This window comes from Motacilla alba, chromosome 18 (genome assembly GCF_015832195.1).
Source record: "Motacilla alba alba isolate MOTALB_02 chromosome 18, Motacilla_alba_V1.0_pri, whole genome shotgun sequence".
Lineage (NCBI taxonomy): Eukaryota > Metazoa > Chordata > Aves > Passeriformes > Motacillidae > Motacilla > Motacilla alba.
The window spans coordinates 9,795,592-9,813,177 of record NC_052033.1 but is presented as its reverse complement, the minus strand read 5'-3'; the positions used below and the strand labels follow the sequence as shown (position 1 = coordinate 9,813,177).

Here is a 17,586-nt window from a genome sequence, read left to right as displayed (position 1 = left end):
ATAACCCCATCCATGGCCGTGGGTGACACGGAGAGTCACAAACATCCCCGTGGGAAGGGACCCACAAGGATCTCACCAACTCCCAGAGCTGCACAAGCCTTGTCTGTGTGGCCCCTCTGCCTGGTGTGTGCAGTGAGGAATTCAGGCAAAACCACCCCTGCTGCTGTGGGCTCTGAGTCACATCCACCAGAGCAAGGGTCTTCCATGGATCGGGATTTCAGCAGCTGCCAAAGGATACAGCCCACAAAATGCAGAATTCCATGCTTTGTCATCTCCAACAGCCTGACAGGCATCCCATCAGGACCAAAGCCTCTCACTCCCTCTCACCTTCCTTTGCTTAACTGCTTTCCCACCCAGCAACTTGACTTCACCAAGCCTCCCTTCCACTCCTCCCGGCACGGCATCTCCAACACCCTCAGATCCTAAAAACCGCTCACAGCTGCACGACAGGGAAGCTGCAAGAAACAAGGTTCAAGGTCCAGGGAAATCCTACAGGGGTCCAAGAGGTGCCCTCCTAAAGGGCTTGGTTGTCCTTGATTGCATCCCTGGTGGCTTCCAGCAGTGGGATGGCCACATCCTCCTGCTGCTCTGGGAAAGGTGTGAGGGTGATGGAGATCCCACAGAGCAACAGAGGCCACTGGAGCCTCACGGCCTTCCCCCTTTGCCTGTGTCAGGAGAAATCCCAGCACTGGAGCTCTGGGCAGTGAGCTGCCCCAGTCAGCAGCACACCATAAATCATAAATCACAGCCCCACCTTCCCTCTGCCAAGGCACACTGCCTTCCCTGCCTCCCCATCCCAGAGCCAGCTTTCTTCACTGCTTATCTCAAATCAGGAAATCCACAGGAGCTGCAGGCCAGGGAAGCTGTTAGAAAAGAGCCTCCAGCCCTGGCTGGGCTTTTTTTTTTTCACAAGGAACTTTTCATTTTGCTGCCACTTTGTTTTCAGCCTTCTTCTTGCAGTGGGAGTTTTCTGGAATCAAAACTGGAGAAAAGCTCTTGGAATTCACCCTGGGAACAAAAGGGCTTTTGTGCAGGAGGATTTGGAGGACGAGGCTGCTTTTGCTGCCCTACCTCTGTGGCTGTTTTCCTGTGCCAAAGAGCACCTGGCCGCGGCAGAGCAGGAGGTGGCATGGGGAGGAGGTGGCACAGCAGGGGCTGGGCTCTGCCCGGGCACAGGGGACACCTCCCACACCTCCAGCAGTGCCAAAGCAGCACAGAGGGCCAAGAGCTTCCCAATATTCCTGCACTGAGGCTCAGCCAAGCCTCTGTGCCTCTGGCAGCAGGCAGGGAGGGCTCTGCTCCCCAAGGCAGCAGCAGCAGCCTAAAACGTCTCCCAGGGGACCCTGCCATGCCAGGGGGTGCTCCCCATCAGCCCCACAGATGAGGGGATGAAGCTCCCAGAGCAGGATGTGAGCTGAGGGCATGCTGAGGGTTCACCCACGAGCTGGGCATCATCCCAGGACTGCACTTGTTTTTTTACAATTCCCCTTACCCACCAAGATTTCACCTCTGAACACCACCATGAGTGACCACAGGACTCTGACCAACTTCCCACACGAATCCTGAGCAGACAGCAGCAATTGTCCTATATTTAACACAAAAGCAGGTGCTCCATCTGCCTCAGCCACAAGGGCAGCAGGATTTGCCTTAAATCCAAGAGGCCCAGCCCAGCTACAAACACTTCTGCACCTCCCAAACCCACTGCTCCCAACAGTGAAGCATCCACCTCACACAATTATAAATATCCTGAGCTGCAAGGGAATTGGAAGTTGGAATATTATTAAATTCAACTCCTCTCTCCACTGCCATGTGGAGCCTCAAACCCCAGTTTTCTCAGGGTGACAAGATGCACTCACATCAGACATCCCACAGAGAGATTTTTGCCCAAGCTCTCTCTCCAGATCCAATATTGCTGTTCAGGTTTTTAACGTGCTCGGTGCAGCTGGGATTTTCTCCCAGATCTTGCCAAGGGGTTTTCAAGCAGCCCAGTGGGAGCTCTGCAGCAGAGAACACACCAGAGACAGCAACCTTTGTCCTCCCAAAAAAGTGACACAAGTGGGCAGATTTTTCTTCTCTCTGCATATGTCCACACGGATCAAAGCCCATCAGGTCACATCTCTCCACCCAGCCTTCTGAAGCAGAAGCTGAAAATACAAACCTCCCTTCAGGAGCCTTTCTGCCAAAGCCTCCACAGAACTCCCCACGAGAGGTTTGAGGCTGGAGTTTCACTTACACACTCCCAAAAAGGAGACTGCTCTCCATGAGCAGAATCAGGGAAAAAGGAAAGCCCAGCTCTTGCCTCTGCCTGGGTGCAGCCAGCCTGGCAGTGCCAGCACCACCTCCCAAGAGCCAGGGCCTGCTGGAGCTGCCAGCTGTGCTGCCAGCACAATGCAAATGGCTTTGGAAAAGAAAGGTGACATTGGCACCCTCTCAGTGCTGCAGGCACAGCTGGGAGGCTGCTGCTGCTCAGATCCAACTCAGCCCGAGCTCTTGCTGCCCTTTAGGCTGGCCTAAGTGCCAGGCTGAGCAGGATCAGGGCTGTAAGGGCAGTGCCAGCCTCCTGGCTTAGCTGCAGCACCTGGTTACAGCTTTCAGCCCCAAAGGGACATCCTGACAGCCCTACAGGGACATGGTGGCTCCTCATCATCACCCTCCTGATGCTGCCAGTGGCACCCGCTGGCAAAGCCCCGTGGGCAAGTGCTGAGCCTAAAGGGGCCAGGAGGATCAAACCTGGGAAAACCTGGCTTGGATATCACAAGGGTGTGATGGGTCAGGAAGGGCTCAACACGGAGCTGAGCCTACAGCCCCTCTGGGCTGTCACTGTCCCCAGAAGAGCAGGCACAGAGATTTATGCTCCAGCTCCTGCCCCATTCTCCCCCAGAGATGCTGCTGCTCACTGAGCACCTTCCCTGTGGGATCCCTGTCCATCCCTGGTGCCATCACCCCCACAGCAGGCTGGAATTAAATCCAACCAGGGCAATGTGAGGTGCAGTTTCATTTCTGTTCCCAGGGGCTCCAGGCAGCAACAGGAGCCTTGTTTTACCAAGCACAGATCAGGTTTGTTCAGCATATTGTAAATTTGGGCATTCCAACTGCTCTGCCAGCAGATATCTCCTGTTGATGCTCTGCATGTAAAACTTGGGAGTTACAATTTTCTCCTTGTGAGTAAAGATACCTTGGGATAAAATGGGAGAAAACTGCCCATTGATTTGGTCATTCTGTGAGTTATTAAACATCAATAACTTTGAGAGCCAAATGGAAACAGAGGAATGTGCCACAAGCCATTTCTTTATGGAGCACCTCCACCTTCTGCAGAAGGCCCTGATGAACAGAGGGCTGTGTTAATCCACGTGCAGGTCAGAAATTAGGTGGCAACTTTGCCCAGAGTTTTCCTTCATGAGAGGAACACCACAACACCAGCAGCTCTGGCATGGCAGGAACGGATCTGCCTCCTTGCGTTCTGCCATTGGGAATTCTGGCAAAGCTTCAGCCAAATATTGTGATTAAATTTCAACATGTGAAGGTCGAGGCTTTGATTATCCTGCCTTTGTGCCACACCATCACACGGCTCTCTTGCTATTCTGTAATGATGCAAGAGCTTACTTGCTTATTTTTATATCTCAGTTATTAAAGAACCATATTTAATAACTGAGATATAAAAATAAGCAAGTAAGCAATTTTAACCTTTTTTAAAGCAATTTTATAGTTCTGACCAGCGCAGAGGGGAGGAACCAACTCCTGCTCCCTCTGCTGGCAATGCCTCCAGCAAACGTGGAGGTCCCAGTTTAAAAACACCCAGGAACACCACTGCAGGGGGGAATCCACGGGAACTGCAGGAAAACCAAAGCTGTGACCCCTCTGTGTCCCCTCTGTGTCGAACACCACTGCAGGGGGGAATCCACGGGAACTGCAGGAAACCAAAGCTGTGACCCCTCTGTGTCCCCTCTGTGTCCCCTCTGTGTCCCGGCCCGCAGCTCTGGGCACTGCCCCAGCTCCTGGCAAGCACTGCCCTCCTGTTATGGCCCTGCCAGCTCTGCCCAGGGCTGCTCCAGAGTCACAGAGCCAAGGACTGGAGCTGCTCCATCACCACCACCGGGTCTGGGTGCTGCCAGCACCCGGGCAGGGCAGGCTGGCACAGGAGGGAGCTCCAGGAGCTCCAGGCTGAGCAGGGCAAGGTGGATGCAGCTTCCAGGGAAGCTCTTTCAAGTCCAAACCTGTTTAAGCCAGAGGTCAGAGAGCACGACCTGCCAGCCACCTCCTGCACTGTTTTTGCACCCAGCAACTGGACTTCAGCCTGGCCCAAGCCTCCCTTCCACTCCTCCCAGCACACCATCTCAAATGCCCTCAAATCCTAAAAACGACCTGAGCTGGAGGGACCCATCAGGAACCCTTCAGGATTATCCTGTCCAGCTCCTGGCCCTGCACAGACACCCCAAAAATCCACCCTGCCCCTGAGAGCAGTGTCCAAACTCTCCTGGAGCTCTGGCAGCCTCGGGCTGTGCCCATTCCCTGGGGAGCCTGGGCAGTGCCAGCACCCTCTGGGGGAAGAACCTGCTCCTAAAATCCGTCCCAATCCCACTGACAGCCCCAGCATTGCTGTCCCTGTCCCTGTCAGCAGAGGCTGGAGCCGCACCCAGGGAAGAAGCTGGAACTGCTGAGACTCCCTCAGCTCCTCCAGGCTGAGGAACACACATTTGCTTGTCTGGCATATAAAGAACACGAGCCATTTAAAAAGAACAAAAGCCTTTCCCCAGGTTTTATCCTGCAATTTAATCTCAATTTAGAAAACACGCTGAAGAAATCCATGACAGCACAGCACTGTGACAGACTTGTGACAGCAACTCTTGTCCTCCCAAAAAAGTGACACAAGTGGGCAGATTTTTCTTCTCTCTGCGTATGTCCACATGGATCAAAGCCCATCAGGTCACATCTCTCCACCCAGCCTTCTGAAGCAGAAGCTGAAAATACAAACCTCCCTTCAGGAGCCTTTCTGCCAAAGCCTCCACAGAACTCCCCACGAGAGGTTTGAGGCTGGAGTTTCACTTACACACTCCCAAAAAGGAGACTGCTCTCCATGAGCAGATGAGCAGAATCAGGGAAAAAGGAAAGCAGAAACAGGGAGAAAAAAGGAACCAAGAGAAGCAGGATAACATAAATCATCAACACAGATCCATAATGTCCACCCCACTTAGCAACCAGGACAAAATAGATCCCAACCTTGTAAATTCTCAACCCCAACCAAGCACATTCAGTCCCACTGAGTCCTGCAAAAGGACTCAGATGTTCTGAGTTTACCACGTGCACTTTCAGGCCCAAGACATGAAAAAAAATCCTATTTAGCCTCTCCGTTAAGGGAAAAGAAAAAAAATTCTTCAGGCCCTACTTTTCCGAACAGAGCCCTGCTCCACATCAGCCCTGCGTGAACCTCAGGACTGCTCCTGCCTTTCTGCTGTGGCAATGCCATTTAAAAAACCTTTTTAAAAACCTTTGTAAAGCAAACTTGCTGGAAAAGCAGCCCCCCTTGGCAGGAGATGCTCGCACAGGATGGACCCTAAATGAGATTACCCGAGGTAAAGCGAGGCTGGAAGCGCTGGCATTGTTCTGGCTCTGTGCAGGAAGAGCCAGAGGAGAAATTCTCTCCTACTGCAGGAAGCTGTTCCAGCCCCTTATCAGACAGAGAGCTCCTGATTTCTTGCGGGGGAAGTACCAAATGTTTTTGAGGGGAAGGAAAAAAAAAGAAAGAGGGAAAAAAAAAAAAAAAAGCATGCCTGGCTCTAAAGGAAGCTGCCTGATGACATGAATGGAGCTGAAGTCATGCTGGAGGAAGCCTGAGGTGCTGCCCAGCTCAGGTGGCTCTGAGCAAGGGGACACTGCCAGGGCACATTCCCTTGCTGTCACCTCACAGGGACCTGCAAGCCCTGGGCTCCTTCTCTCTGCCAAACAATGTGAATTCAGCCTTGTCTCTCTCCACAGAATCACAGAACCAGGCTGGAAAAGACCTTTGAGCTCATCAAGTCCACCCCTTGACCCAACACCTCCTCATCTACTAAACCATGGCACTGAGTGACATGTGACATGACAGTGACCCCACCACCACCCTGGGCAGGTGATAACAGTGCCCAATCACTCTTTCAGTGAAGAATTTTTTCATTTCTTGTCTCCAGAAATCAACTTGTTTCTCATCATCTCTGAATGCAGCATCTGTGTCACCCTCCCCAGCTGCCAGGGGCTATTTTGGGCTCTCCCTCCAGTTCTGATGCTGCTGTCGGGGGCTGCTTTGGGGTGTGGGATGTCCTTCCCTGCAATGCACAATCTGCTCTTTTGCTTCATTTATAAAACTGATTGCTTGGCAGGGATCCAAAGTTTTCTGTAGATATGTTCCAGGGTTTTATTAGCAATGAGCAAATCGCTGGTGTCCTTGGGAAAGGTAAGGAAGTCAGAGGCTGTGTTGTTTGCCTTTGTTTTTTTCTAGAGGGTCTCTCCCAAAGGACAATGCCATGTCACAGAGCAGAGCTCTCTGGCTGCACAACGACCTGTAGATATGATGGTTGTCTTGGCATATTCCATAGATACCTAAAAAACTTCAATTTTAACTCTGTTCGCTATTTTCTGCCTTATTTCAGCCAAGAGCTCCTTGTCTCAGCCTGGTTTCTCCTGGTAGGTTGTTAAGGGATTGTGGTTTTCATCTCTTAGGAGTTAAAAAGCAGAAAAACACTTTGGAACAGGTCAAAACCCAACAGTATTAGAGCACTGCCTTTCTTCTCCTTTAATAGGCTACTCTGACAGCCCTCTGCTTGTTAAATGAGAGAAAAATCTGTGGGCAAGCAGTGAAGGTCAATCTTGTGGTTTTTGAAAGCATTTAATTAACACAGCTAAGTACCAAGGTCTGCTTGGGAGGGAACTTCTGCATTAACCAGCAGCATCTTTCTCCTCAGAGAAGCAAACCTGCACAAGGGGGACTGACTGCAGGATTTATCCTCATCTCCCCATCCCAAACCCCAGCGGTGCTCAGATTCAGCTGCAGCAGCTTCCCTGTCCTGTTGCTGCTGCCAAAACTGTGAGGAAATCACGGTCAGACTTGTGTCTGCCCCTCTGGCCAGACCCTGACCTCCCTCTGCAGGGCTTGGGGTGACCCCCTGCACCCTCTGCGACTTCTGCTCCAGGCCTTTTTGTCATGTCAAGTGCTTAAACAAATCTATTTAAGATGTAGCTTAGCCCCAAGGGGTTTTGGCATTTTGATGACAGCACGTAAAGTCCCTGTCTCTTCCTTGCTGCTCTCAGCTCCTACAGGTGCTCCTGTCCTTGGATAAAACTAAATATCTGGTATTTGTGCTTTAACCCCGGGCAGTCACATGCACAAACCCCACAGTCACAGGCTGACAGCTCCTTTCTAAAAGGTCACAGCATCAGCTGGTTGAGAGAAGAAATCAATCCCAGCCCTCACAAAGCCAGCCTGGGTTTTATTTCTTCATACTTTTGCAGCACTGGAGACCCTAATTGCAGGCAATTAAAGCAGCCCTAGGAAAAAGGGGCTGTGCTGAAATCCAAGCTGGCAAGTGTGGCTCTAACTCAGTGCTGGAGAGGTGCCCTGCAAGGAGGAGCCGTGCCCAGGGCTGCGCCTGGTGCTGCACAAAGCAACCCTGCAGGCAGAGGTGCTGCCAAAAGCACCTCCTGAGCCCGTGTGCCCTGCCTTGGCACAGACTGGGGCAGGGAATGGGGCAGGGACTGGGGCAGGGATTGGGGCAGGGACTGGGGCAGGGACTGGGGCAGGGATTGGGGCAGGGACTGGGGCAGGGATTGGGGCAGGGACTGGGGCAGGGACTGGGGCACGGATTGGGGCAGGGACTGGGGCAGGGATTGGGGCAGGGACTGGGGCAGGGACTGGGGCACGGATTGGGGCACGGATTGGGGCAGGGACTGGGGCAGGGACTGGGGCAGGGATTGGGGCAGGGACTGGGGCAGGGACTGGGGCACGGATTGGGGCAGGGACTGGGGCAGGGACTGGGGCAGGGACTGGGGCAGGGATTGGGGCAGGGACTGGGGCAGGGACTGGGGCACGGATTAGGGCAGGGACTGGGGCAGGGACTGGGGCAGGGACTGGGGCAGGGACTGGGGCAGGGATTAGGGCAGGGACTGGGGCAGGGATTGGGGCAGGGACTGGGGCAGGGACTGGGGCACGGATTGGGGCAGGGACTGGGGCAGGGACTGGGGCAGGGACTGGGGCACGGATTGGGGCAGGGACTGGGGCAGGGATTGGGGCAGGGACTGGGGCAGGGATTGGGGCAGGGACTGGGGCACGGATTGGGACACGGATTGGGGCAGGGATTGGGGCAGGGACTGGGGCAGGGACTGGGGCACGGACTGGGGCACGGACTGGGGCAGGGACTGGGGCAGGGATTGTTCCCCTCCTACGTGCAGGGACATGAGGCAGTGACTGCAGCTGGGCTGCTGCACACCAAGGATGTGAGAGCAGACAGAAGGGAGCAAATCCAGGGGAAAAATCACCCAATCGTGGAATGGGTTGGGCTGGAAGAGGCCTTAAAGCTCGTCTCATACCTTCCACTGTCCCAGGTTGCTCCAAGCCCCGGCCAGCCTGGCCCTGGACACTTCCAGGGGTGTCTTGGACACTTCCAGGCAGCCACAGCTTCTCTGGGCACCCTGTGCCTCACCACCCTCACAGGAAGTATTTTTCTCTTAATATCTAATCCAAACCTACTTTAAAAAGTCAGTAATCAATGCTGGGTTTGCCTTTAAAGTAGTCTTTCCCCCTTCCCTTCTGGTTCTCTGGGAAGGTTTGTCTTTGCTGGACTGGGCCTTCCATCACTTTAGAGCTCTCAGAACAACAAAAGACTTTTGAGTCATTTTCTATATCTGACCTTGAACCACTGCAGAAGCAATAAACATTCACAAGAGGAATGGTACCACGGAGAGAAGCTGTAATTTTTCTGACTTGTTGCTTGAGTGTGGAATGAGCCCTGTGAAAAGGCAGGAGCGAGGCAGCCAGGGATCAGCCCCACTGCAGGACGAGCACAGGCACAGAAACCACCGGGCCTGGGACTTGCACACAGCAGCCACACCACGCTCTGGGGCCATTTGGCACTGATAAGCATTTCTCATTGAGTGCAATTACATATTTTTGTTTAGAGAAAGATTCTCCTTCAAAAGCAGCTCCCAAGTCCGTGCTGATTCAGCCTTCATTAAAGGCCTCTTCTTGCAGACACACTCCAGTGTTGACTCCTGCACTGATTTTCTATTGCTGCCTTATCTTTGGCATCTCATCTGCAACTTCTGCTGGGTTTTTTCTTTCTTTTTTTTTTTTTCCCCCCACTGTTTTCATCTGAATGCTGTAAAAGTGGCTTCAGCTCTTCTCACGATTTTTGATCTGCCTGGGTGCAGGCTAAGAAAACCCAGCCTCGATGATAAAATTGCAGGCTAAGTAGGCTAACAAAACAGCACCAGCAAGAAACTGGATCAGCTCAGCTCTGTGAAGTTTTCCTGCTAGAGTAGGGGAAAAAAATGCTTTTTCTCCTACAAATCTGAAACCCTACCCCAGCTGCAGAGGTTGTTTGCATTGGGCTTCACAGGACTCAGATTCTGCAGCCCAAAAAGCCACAGGCACTGCTCCAACATCAACTGGGGGATGCAGCCAGAGCAGCTCCTACCCCTGAGCCTCCCCTGATGCCACCTCTGACACTGCCCCTCCAAATCCAGGCTCCTGCTTGAGGCTGGGATGCAGATCCAGAGGGATTTGCCACAGCTCTGACAGCACCAGCGAGGCACCAGAGGGTGTGCAGCACCTCTCTGCACCATGTCCCAAGGAAAGATGACTCAGAAATGCTTCAGCACCCCAGAGGCTGTCCTGGTGGGATGAACGCTCTGTGTTTGGAATCCCCAGTTCCAAAGGATGGGGAGATTGGAAGGATGGGTTTAATTCTGGCTCTGAGGCAAGAGAAAAGCCCTACAAGCAACAGGCTCAGACTTCCCCTCTCCAAACTGCTTTTCACTGAGCCAAGGCCACTGAGCAGGAGTCGGTTTTCCATTCACACTTGTCAAGTGCAGAATATTGTGGATTTGGAAGACAAAAGAAAAAAGAAAACAATCAAAAACCCCCAACTTTTTGCGCAATGAGCAGCTATGGAAATTGCACCCAATGGCCTTCACCACTGGGCCACCACAGACCATAATATCTGAGGTGGCACAGCTCCAGCCTCCAGCATCTGCTGCCCTGCTAACACTGCTCCAGCTGATAATGCTAATCCCTTAAACTATTCCCAGACAGGCCCTAAGGAAGGGAGCTAAGGAACTGCACAGGTAATGAAACAGATTTTTATTCTTTTTAATTACAGCTCTGTCCACGTCTCAAACCAAAAGAACACTCCTGCAATTTCTCTGGCCACTGGAGGCTGGCTCAACATTTCATCTAATGATGCTGCCAACTTGTACACGCGCCCCAAAATGGACCCCAAAACGTGAGTGACAGCAGGGAGGGACTCCTGGTGAGTAATTCTTGCCCAGAATTGCTTCTGCCACCGCTGCCATCACAGCTGTGACCTGCCCTGTGCCTTCACCCCCTGGGAAGGGCAGAGCTTTGCCTCTGGAGCTGGAGCGGCATCAGGAATGCAAGTTCATGGGGTGAATCCCTTGGGGCAGGGCTGGGAACCACCACAATCACCAGGCTAAGAAGCTCTGGGCCTCTGCGTTTGCAGAGGGCTGGAGAAGCATCCCCACTCCTGTGCTAACTAAACTCCCACACTACTCTTCTTTTTCCAGCTTTTTTCAGGTGTGCTGGTTTTCAATCCTTTTTGGAGAGGCTTCTAGAGGTGCTGTCACAGCTCTTCTCAGAAAAAAGCCCAAGTGACAACAGACACGGGCACTGTGTGGGGGGAAAAGGCAAATTTTTAATCACCTTGTGTATTTTCAGCTAGGGGGCCCAGAATCTCAAACCTGCTGTGACCACATTCCACGTGAAGCGCCTCATCTCTCCAAATTATCCTGTGGTTTTCGTGGAGCATCATCTGCTTCACCTGAGCAGCTTGTGGATGTGTCAGGGGAGGGAATTCAGCCCTAAGGAAGCCCCCAGGTTTTGGTGACTTAAACACCAAAATAAGAAGGAGCACTGAGGAGCCTGGCAGGAGCACTCAGCTCTCTGCTCCCTTCTTCCTGCAACTTAGCACTTTTATTGCTGGAATTGCTCCTGGTTGGAGCTTTTAAATATTAAATATGTCCTGGGCAGCAGCAGGGAGCTGCTGGCCTGAGCAGTGGTGTTGGGACCTGCTGGGACATGGGGACAGGGCAAACACCTCCTCAGGGCAGAGCAGGGGCTCACCCAGGTGGCTCAGCTCTCCCCTGGGCACAGCTTTGGTTCATCTCCAGCCAACCACTTTCTGCCCCATCCACATTTTCCTCTTCCCAAGCTGGGTAATTCCTCCTGCCTGGCATTGCACGAGGTTTTTAAACCTCTTTCTAAACATTTGCCCCCTCTTAACCCAAAGCAGGCACACAGGCACCTCCAGCACTGCAGCACAGCACCTGAACGAATTCAACAGGGCACACTTTAAAAAAAAATTAATAAAGAATAAATCAACAACTCCAGCTGAAATTTGCTGCTAGTCCAGGCTTTGCTAGGCTTGCACCTGGCTGACCCTGGCACAGCTTTGCTGGCTGTGCCCTTGCCAAGCGCCTGTGTCATGGGAGTGTGCGAGTGGGGAGAAGCTGAGGTGGTGCTGATGAGGCAAAATTCCCATTGCACAACCCACAGGAGCTGCTTGCAGGTTAATCCTACACCAGCAACAACCTGCCACCTACCTAGGGCTGCAAAAAAACCCAACAGCAAGGAACACTGCAGCTTTACAGCTGCTCCACTGAGGCTTCTGGCTGGGGAAAACATGAGCGCTTCACATAAAACTCTGGTATTTGGACTAGGTGCAGGGCCTTTGGTCAAAGTCCATAGGGTGCATGCTCAGCCAGCATCACGTGGGATGTGCTGCTCGTAATCCCAGCTTCCCTTTGCAGCTGGAGCACTGAAAATTGTATTTGAAACGAGAGCCTGAGGTTTAGGTGTGAGATCAACAGGCAGCAATACGTAGTTTAAACATCATTTCAGTGGATTCATGAATCAGTGCTCTCGTGGGTACTGCTCCCCCTTCCCTTTTCTTATTGCAATGGGGAAATTCGCATATTTGCAGGTGTTTTCTCCCATGTGGGCTTTGCCAGGGGATAATTCCCCCCCCTTGCAAGGAATCTGGGAGACTCCTGAATATATCTGCTGTCACCAGAGTCCAGATTTACAGCCTCAAACTGCGTTTGGCTCAAAATGAATATGGACTTCCTCTTTTCTTTTTTCCCCCCCTACTCTTCCAAAATCATATCCTATTAGTCACGACAGCCAAATGGGCTGGATTTGGGCAAGGATTCAACTTCTGAGCTCCCATTAATATCAAGGCCCTCCTGGCCAGAGCAGCCTCCTCTCCAAAGGTGAGGAACAGGCTGCAGGAACCTGCTGGGCTCAGGAAAAGCTGATTTGCTGTGGGTTGCTACATCCAACAAATAATTCCAGTCTGCGGCGTGGAAGAGGGAATGAACAAGCACAGGGTGAAATGTAGGGGTGTTTGACTTCAGGTGAGTTTTGTATTGGGGTGGACCCTCAGGGACAGGTAAGGTGGCTCAGAGCCACGAGCACAATCCTGGAGGCATCTGCTCATTCCTGCTGCAGAAAGGACCAGAAGAAAAGTGTTGTTTCTGAATTCCAGGGGGAGTTTTACCCTTTACAGACTGTGCAGGAAGCAGATCCCCTCCCATTTTTTTTGCATAGCACAGGTAGGGTCTCCCTGAACCAGGTGGGATTCCTTGCAGGGAGTAAGAACAACTCTGCTGCTCACACGTTCCCCTGCCATGCTGCATCAAAAAAACCAATCTCTGGCAAATTCTCAGAACAACTCTGGAAAGGATTCAAAGCAGGGAGAGGGCTCAGCAGCTGGCTGGGGCTCTGGCTGTACTTTCCAGAGCTGCTGAGGAACCTCCCGTGCAACACATGAAAGCCGATCCCAAAATTCAGATTATCCCAAGGAACGACACCTCTGCTGCAAACCCCAGAGCTGAAACCCCTTCCTGAGCGAAAGCTGGGCCTGAACAGCTGAGCTTGGAAAAGTTATCTGTGCCAGGAATGCAGGCACTGGTGCTGCAGAGAGCGAGGAGGACGGCAAAGGGAGTCAAGAATGATGCCATTCATTGAGATCATGTTTTGTGGGTTGGCTACTTCCATCCTCCCTTTTCCTGGTACTGGGCAGGACACAGAAGGCCCTGCTGGGGGACACTCAGCACCCTGCAGGGCCACCAGCACAGCTCCCTGCCTGTCACCACCTCTGCACGCTCAGCCTTTGCCACCCTCAGGCTTTTTGGGGACCCCCTGAACCCCCAAAGACCCTCCTGGCAGTGGCAGAGGGCTCTGGGTATCCCCGGGTTCAATCCTGCATTATCAAACTCCCTTGGCTCTTTGCATCGGAAACTTTTACAATTCCCTGCTCGGCTGGAAAAGATGACTGCAGCAAACCCAAATTAGGAATAAATTATACAACAACTTTACATTTTTTCTTTTACAAAGGAAAACTGTGTGGCAAGAGCTGCGCAGGCACCTCCTTCCCAACGTCCTCCCTTGCAAGGATTATTGTGGAAGGCTTAGTTTGAATAAATAAATTAATAAATAAACACAACACAAGCCCTAAACCCACTTTGGGACCTGCTCCTGCCGGGCCACACGCTGCCTCTCACCCCCAAAATCCCAAATATGTGCGAGGGCCGCAGGATGCAGGGAGAGCCAAGCTGCAACATCCACTCCAAGCACTGCCAAGAGCTGCATCTGTGTCATGGGCATGGCTTTTCACAATGAATGGCCGCAGCTACTCCTCCTTAAAGCTCTCCCTGTTGCATTCCCGCAGCATTTTTGCAATATTAAATTCTCCACCTCCTCCCAGCCTGCCCCCCCGCCCTTGCAAGGGCACAAGGCAGAGGCACTCTGGAACAAGCAGCGAGTTACAAAGCAAAGAGCCGGCGCTCTTTGCCACCACCACAGAAATAAATCACTGCTGCCCCCCTCCCAAACCCCCTCCTGCTGCTCCTCAGGGCTCAACTCCTGCCCTTTTGCAGCTCCTCAACGCTCAGCTTTGCCCTTTTGCAACTCCGAAACTCTCAACTCCTGCAGCTCCAAAATGCTCAATTCCTACAGCTCCAAAATGCACAATTCCTGCCCTTCTGCAACTCCCAAACTCTCAACTCCTGCAGCTCCAAAATGCTCAATTTCTGCGGCTCCAAAATGCACAATTTCTGCCCGTTTGCAACTCCCAAACTCTCAACTCCTGCAGCTCCAAAATGCTCAATTCCTACAGCTCCAAAATGCACAATTCCTGCCCTTCTGCAACTCCCAAACTCTCAACTCCTGCAGCTCCAAAATGCACAATTCCTGCAGCTCCAAAATTCACAATTCCTGTCCTTTTGCAACTCCTAAACTCTCAATTCCTGCAGCTCCAAAATGCACAATTCCTGTCCTTTTGCAACTCCTAAACTCTCAACTTTTGCAGTTCCAAAATGCTCAATTCCTGCAGCTCTCAAATGCCCAACTCCAGCCCTTTTGCAAATCCTGAATTCTCAGCTCCTGCAGCTCCATAATTCATAATTCCTGCCCTTTTGCAACTCCAAAACTCTCAACTCCTGCAGCTCCAAAATGCACAATTCCTGCAGCTCCATAATTCATAATTCCTGCCCTTTTGCAACTCCAAAACTCTCAATTCCTGCAGCTCCAAAATGCACAATTCCTGCCCTTCTGCAACTCCTAAACTCTCAATTCCTGCAGCTCCATAATTCATGATTCCTGCCCTTTTGCAACTCCCAAACTCTCAACTCCTGCAGCTCCAAAATGCTCAATTCCTACAGCTCCAAAATGCACAATTTCTGCCCGTTTGCAACTCCCAAACTCCAAACTCAAAATCATCTCCTGCAGCTCCAAAAAAATTCCTGTCCTTTTGCTAAACTCTCAATTCCTGCAGCTCCAAAATGCACAATTCCTGCAGCTCCATAATTCCCTTCTTTTGCAACTCCTAAACTCTCAATTCCTGCAGCTCCAAAATGCTCAATTCCTGCAGCTCCATAATTCATAATTCCTGTCCTTTTGCAACTCCTAAACTCTCAATTCCTGCAGCTCCAAAATGCACAATTCCTGTCCTTCTGCAACTCCTAAACTCTCAACTTTTGCAGTTCCAAAATGCTCAATTCCTGCAGCTCTCAAATGCCCAACTCCAGCCCTTTTGCAAATCCTGAATTCTCAGCTCCTGCAGCTCCATAATTCATAATTCCTGCCTGTTTGCAACTCCTAAAATCTCAATTCCTGCAGCTCTCAAATGCTCAGCTCCTGCAGCTCCATAATTCATAATTCCTGCCCTTTTGCAACTCCAAAACTCTCAACTCCTGCAGATCCAAAATGCACAATTCCTGCCCTTTTGCAGCTCCTAAATGTTTCAGTCCTGCAGCTCTTAAATGCTCCAGTCCTGCCTTTCTGCAGCTCCAAAATGCACAATTCTTGCCCTTTTGCAACTCCTAAACTCTCAATTCCTGCAGCTCCAAAATGCACAATTCCTGCAATTCCATAATTCATAATTCCTGCCCTTTTGCAACTCCTAAACTCTCATCTCCTGCAGCTCCAAAATGCACAATTCCTGTCCTTTTGCAGCTCCCAAATTCTCAACTTCTGCCCTTCTGCAGCTCCAAAATGCTCCAGTTCTTGCAGTTCCAAGCTCCCAAATGCCCAACTCCTGCACTTCCCCAGGCTCCATTCCTGCCTTTCTGCAGCTCCCAAATGCCCAACTCCTGCACTTCCCCAGGCTCCATTCCTGCCTTTTTGCACGCTGGTGTGACAAACCCCACTGCTGCCACCGACCAAAAGTTACCAAATATTAAAAGGGGGGGGGGGGAGAGGAATGGGTGGAAAATGATCTCAGCGCTGGCACGAGAACAATACTTTCCCATGGAAACATAGGTATATATTTAATTCCTGCTAACTCCACTCCAGTTTCACCTTTCATCTCCCTCGCGGACTTGTTTAAAAGTTTGCTTTAACCCCGCGCCGAGCCCCGGCTGCAGCTGCTCCGCCGACACCCCCCGCTCGTTCCGGGCCGTGCCAAAGGCAGGCGAGGGGCTCGCTCATCCCGGGACAGGCTGCACCGACAGCGGGCAGGAAACGCGGCGGGAGCGGCACCGGGAGCTGCACCGGGAGCTGCACCGGGAGCTGCACCGGGAGCTGCACCGGGGGCTGCACCGGGAGCTGCACCGGGAGCTGCACCGGGGGCTGCACCGGGGGCTGCACCGGGAGCTGCACCGGGAGCTGCACCGGGGGCTGCACCGCCAGCGGGCAGGGAACGCGGCGGGAGCGGCCCCGGGAGCTGCACCGGGGGCTGCACCGGGAGCTGCACCAGGGGGCGACACCGGGAGGCAAGGGGGGCGTGCACCAACGCGCGTGCACCCGGGCAGGCCCGTGCAAACGCGCATACACCCGCACCCGTGCATGCACATGCACCCGCACACGGGCGTGCACCCGTGCCCGTGCACGCGCGGCCGCACGCGCGCTTGCACGCCCGGCCGCGCGTGCACCCGCGAGTTGCACAAGCGAACGCGCGCGCGCGCGCGCACCCCCCCCCGAGTTGCACAAGCGGGTGCACGCGCGCGTGCACGAGCGTGCATACGCGCGCGCGCGCGCCCGCGGAGCCCTTGCACGCGCGCACGCGGCTGCACGCGCGAAACGCACGCGCGCGGAAAACGCACGCGCACCCACCCGCGGCTGCACGCCCGCGCGTGCACGCGCGCCGCGCTCTCACCTCGGGGCTGAGACATTGTCCCCCGGCGGGCTGGGGGCAGGGCGCGCGCACAAAGAGCCGTCCCCCGCGCGGCCCCGCCGAGGGGCGAGCCGCCCGCCCGCCCGGCGCGCACACCACACACACACACACACACACACACACACACAAAAGATGCGCTCCCCCCCGGAACGCCGCGCGCGCGCTCCCGCCTGGGCGGCTCGGGGCGCGCCGGGCCGCGCCAGGCCGGGCCGGGCCGGGCCGGGCGGGGCCGGGCGGCGGGGGGGGGGGGGGGTCCCTGCGCGGCTGGCGCGGGGCCGGTGCGGCTGCACCTACATGATGGGCCGGGGCGGCCGCCCCGGCCTCCGGCGCGCACGGGGGGGGGACCGCACTGCGCGCGCGCGGCGGCGCCGCGGTGCCGCATGGGAGCTGTAGTCCTGAGGCCTCGCCTTTCCCCCGCGGCCGCCGAGGCGCCGGCAGAGGGCGCGGAGAGCGCGGCCGGGTTCGCCCGCTTCAAACCGCTTCAAACCGCTTCATATCGCTTCGCTTCAAACCGCTTCATATCGCTTCACACTGCTTCAAATAGCTTCAAACCGCTTCAAATCGCTTCACATTGCTTCAAGCTGCTTCAAGCCGCTTCATATCGCTTCACACTGCTTCAAATAGCTTCAAACCGCTTCAAATCGCTTACCATAGCTTCAAACCGCTTCAAATCACTTCACACTGCTTTAAATAGCTTCAAACCGTGTCA

The 17,586-nt window shown here is 53.5% G+C and overlaps 1 protein-coding gene across 1 annotated transcript in view; it reads right to left on the bottom strand.

Moving 5' to 3' along the window:
- Positions 1-17,089, bottom strand: part of MAP2K6 (mitogen-activated protein kinase kinase 6) — a 48,767-nt gene extending 31,678 nt beyond the window's left edge. Inside the window, exon 1 of the mRNA XM_038157233.1 lies at positions 16,860-17,089. Coding sequence (XP_038013161.1) covers positions 16,860-16,875 — 16 coding nt within the window. The 5' untranslated portion in view covers positions 16,876-17,089. The remainder of the gene's footprint in view (positions 1-16,859) is intronic.
- Between the last annotated feature and the right edge of the window lie 497 nt (positions 17,090-17,586).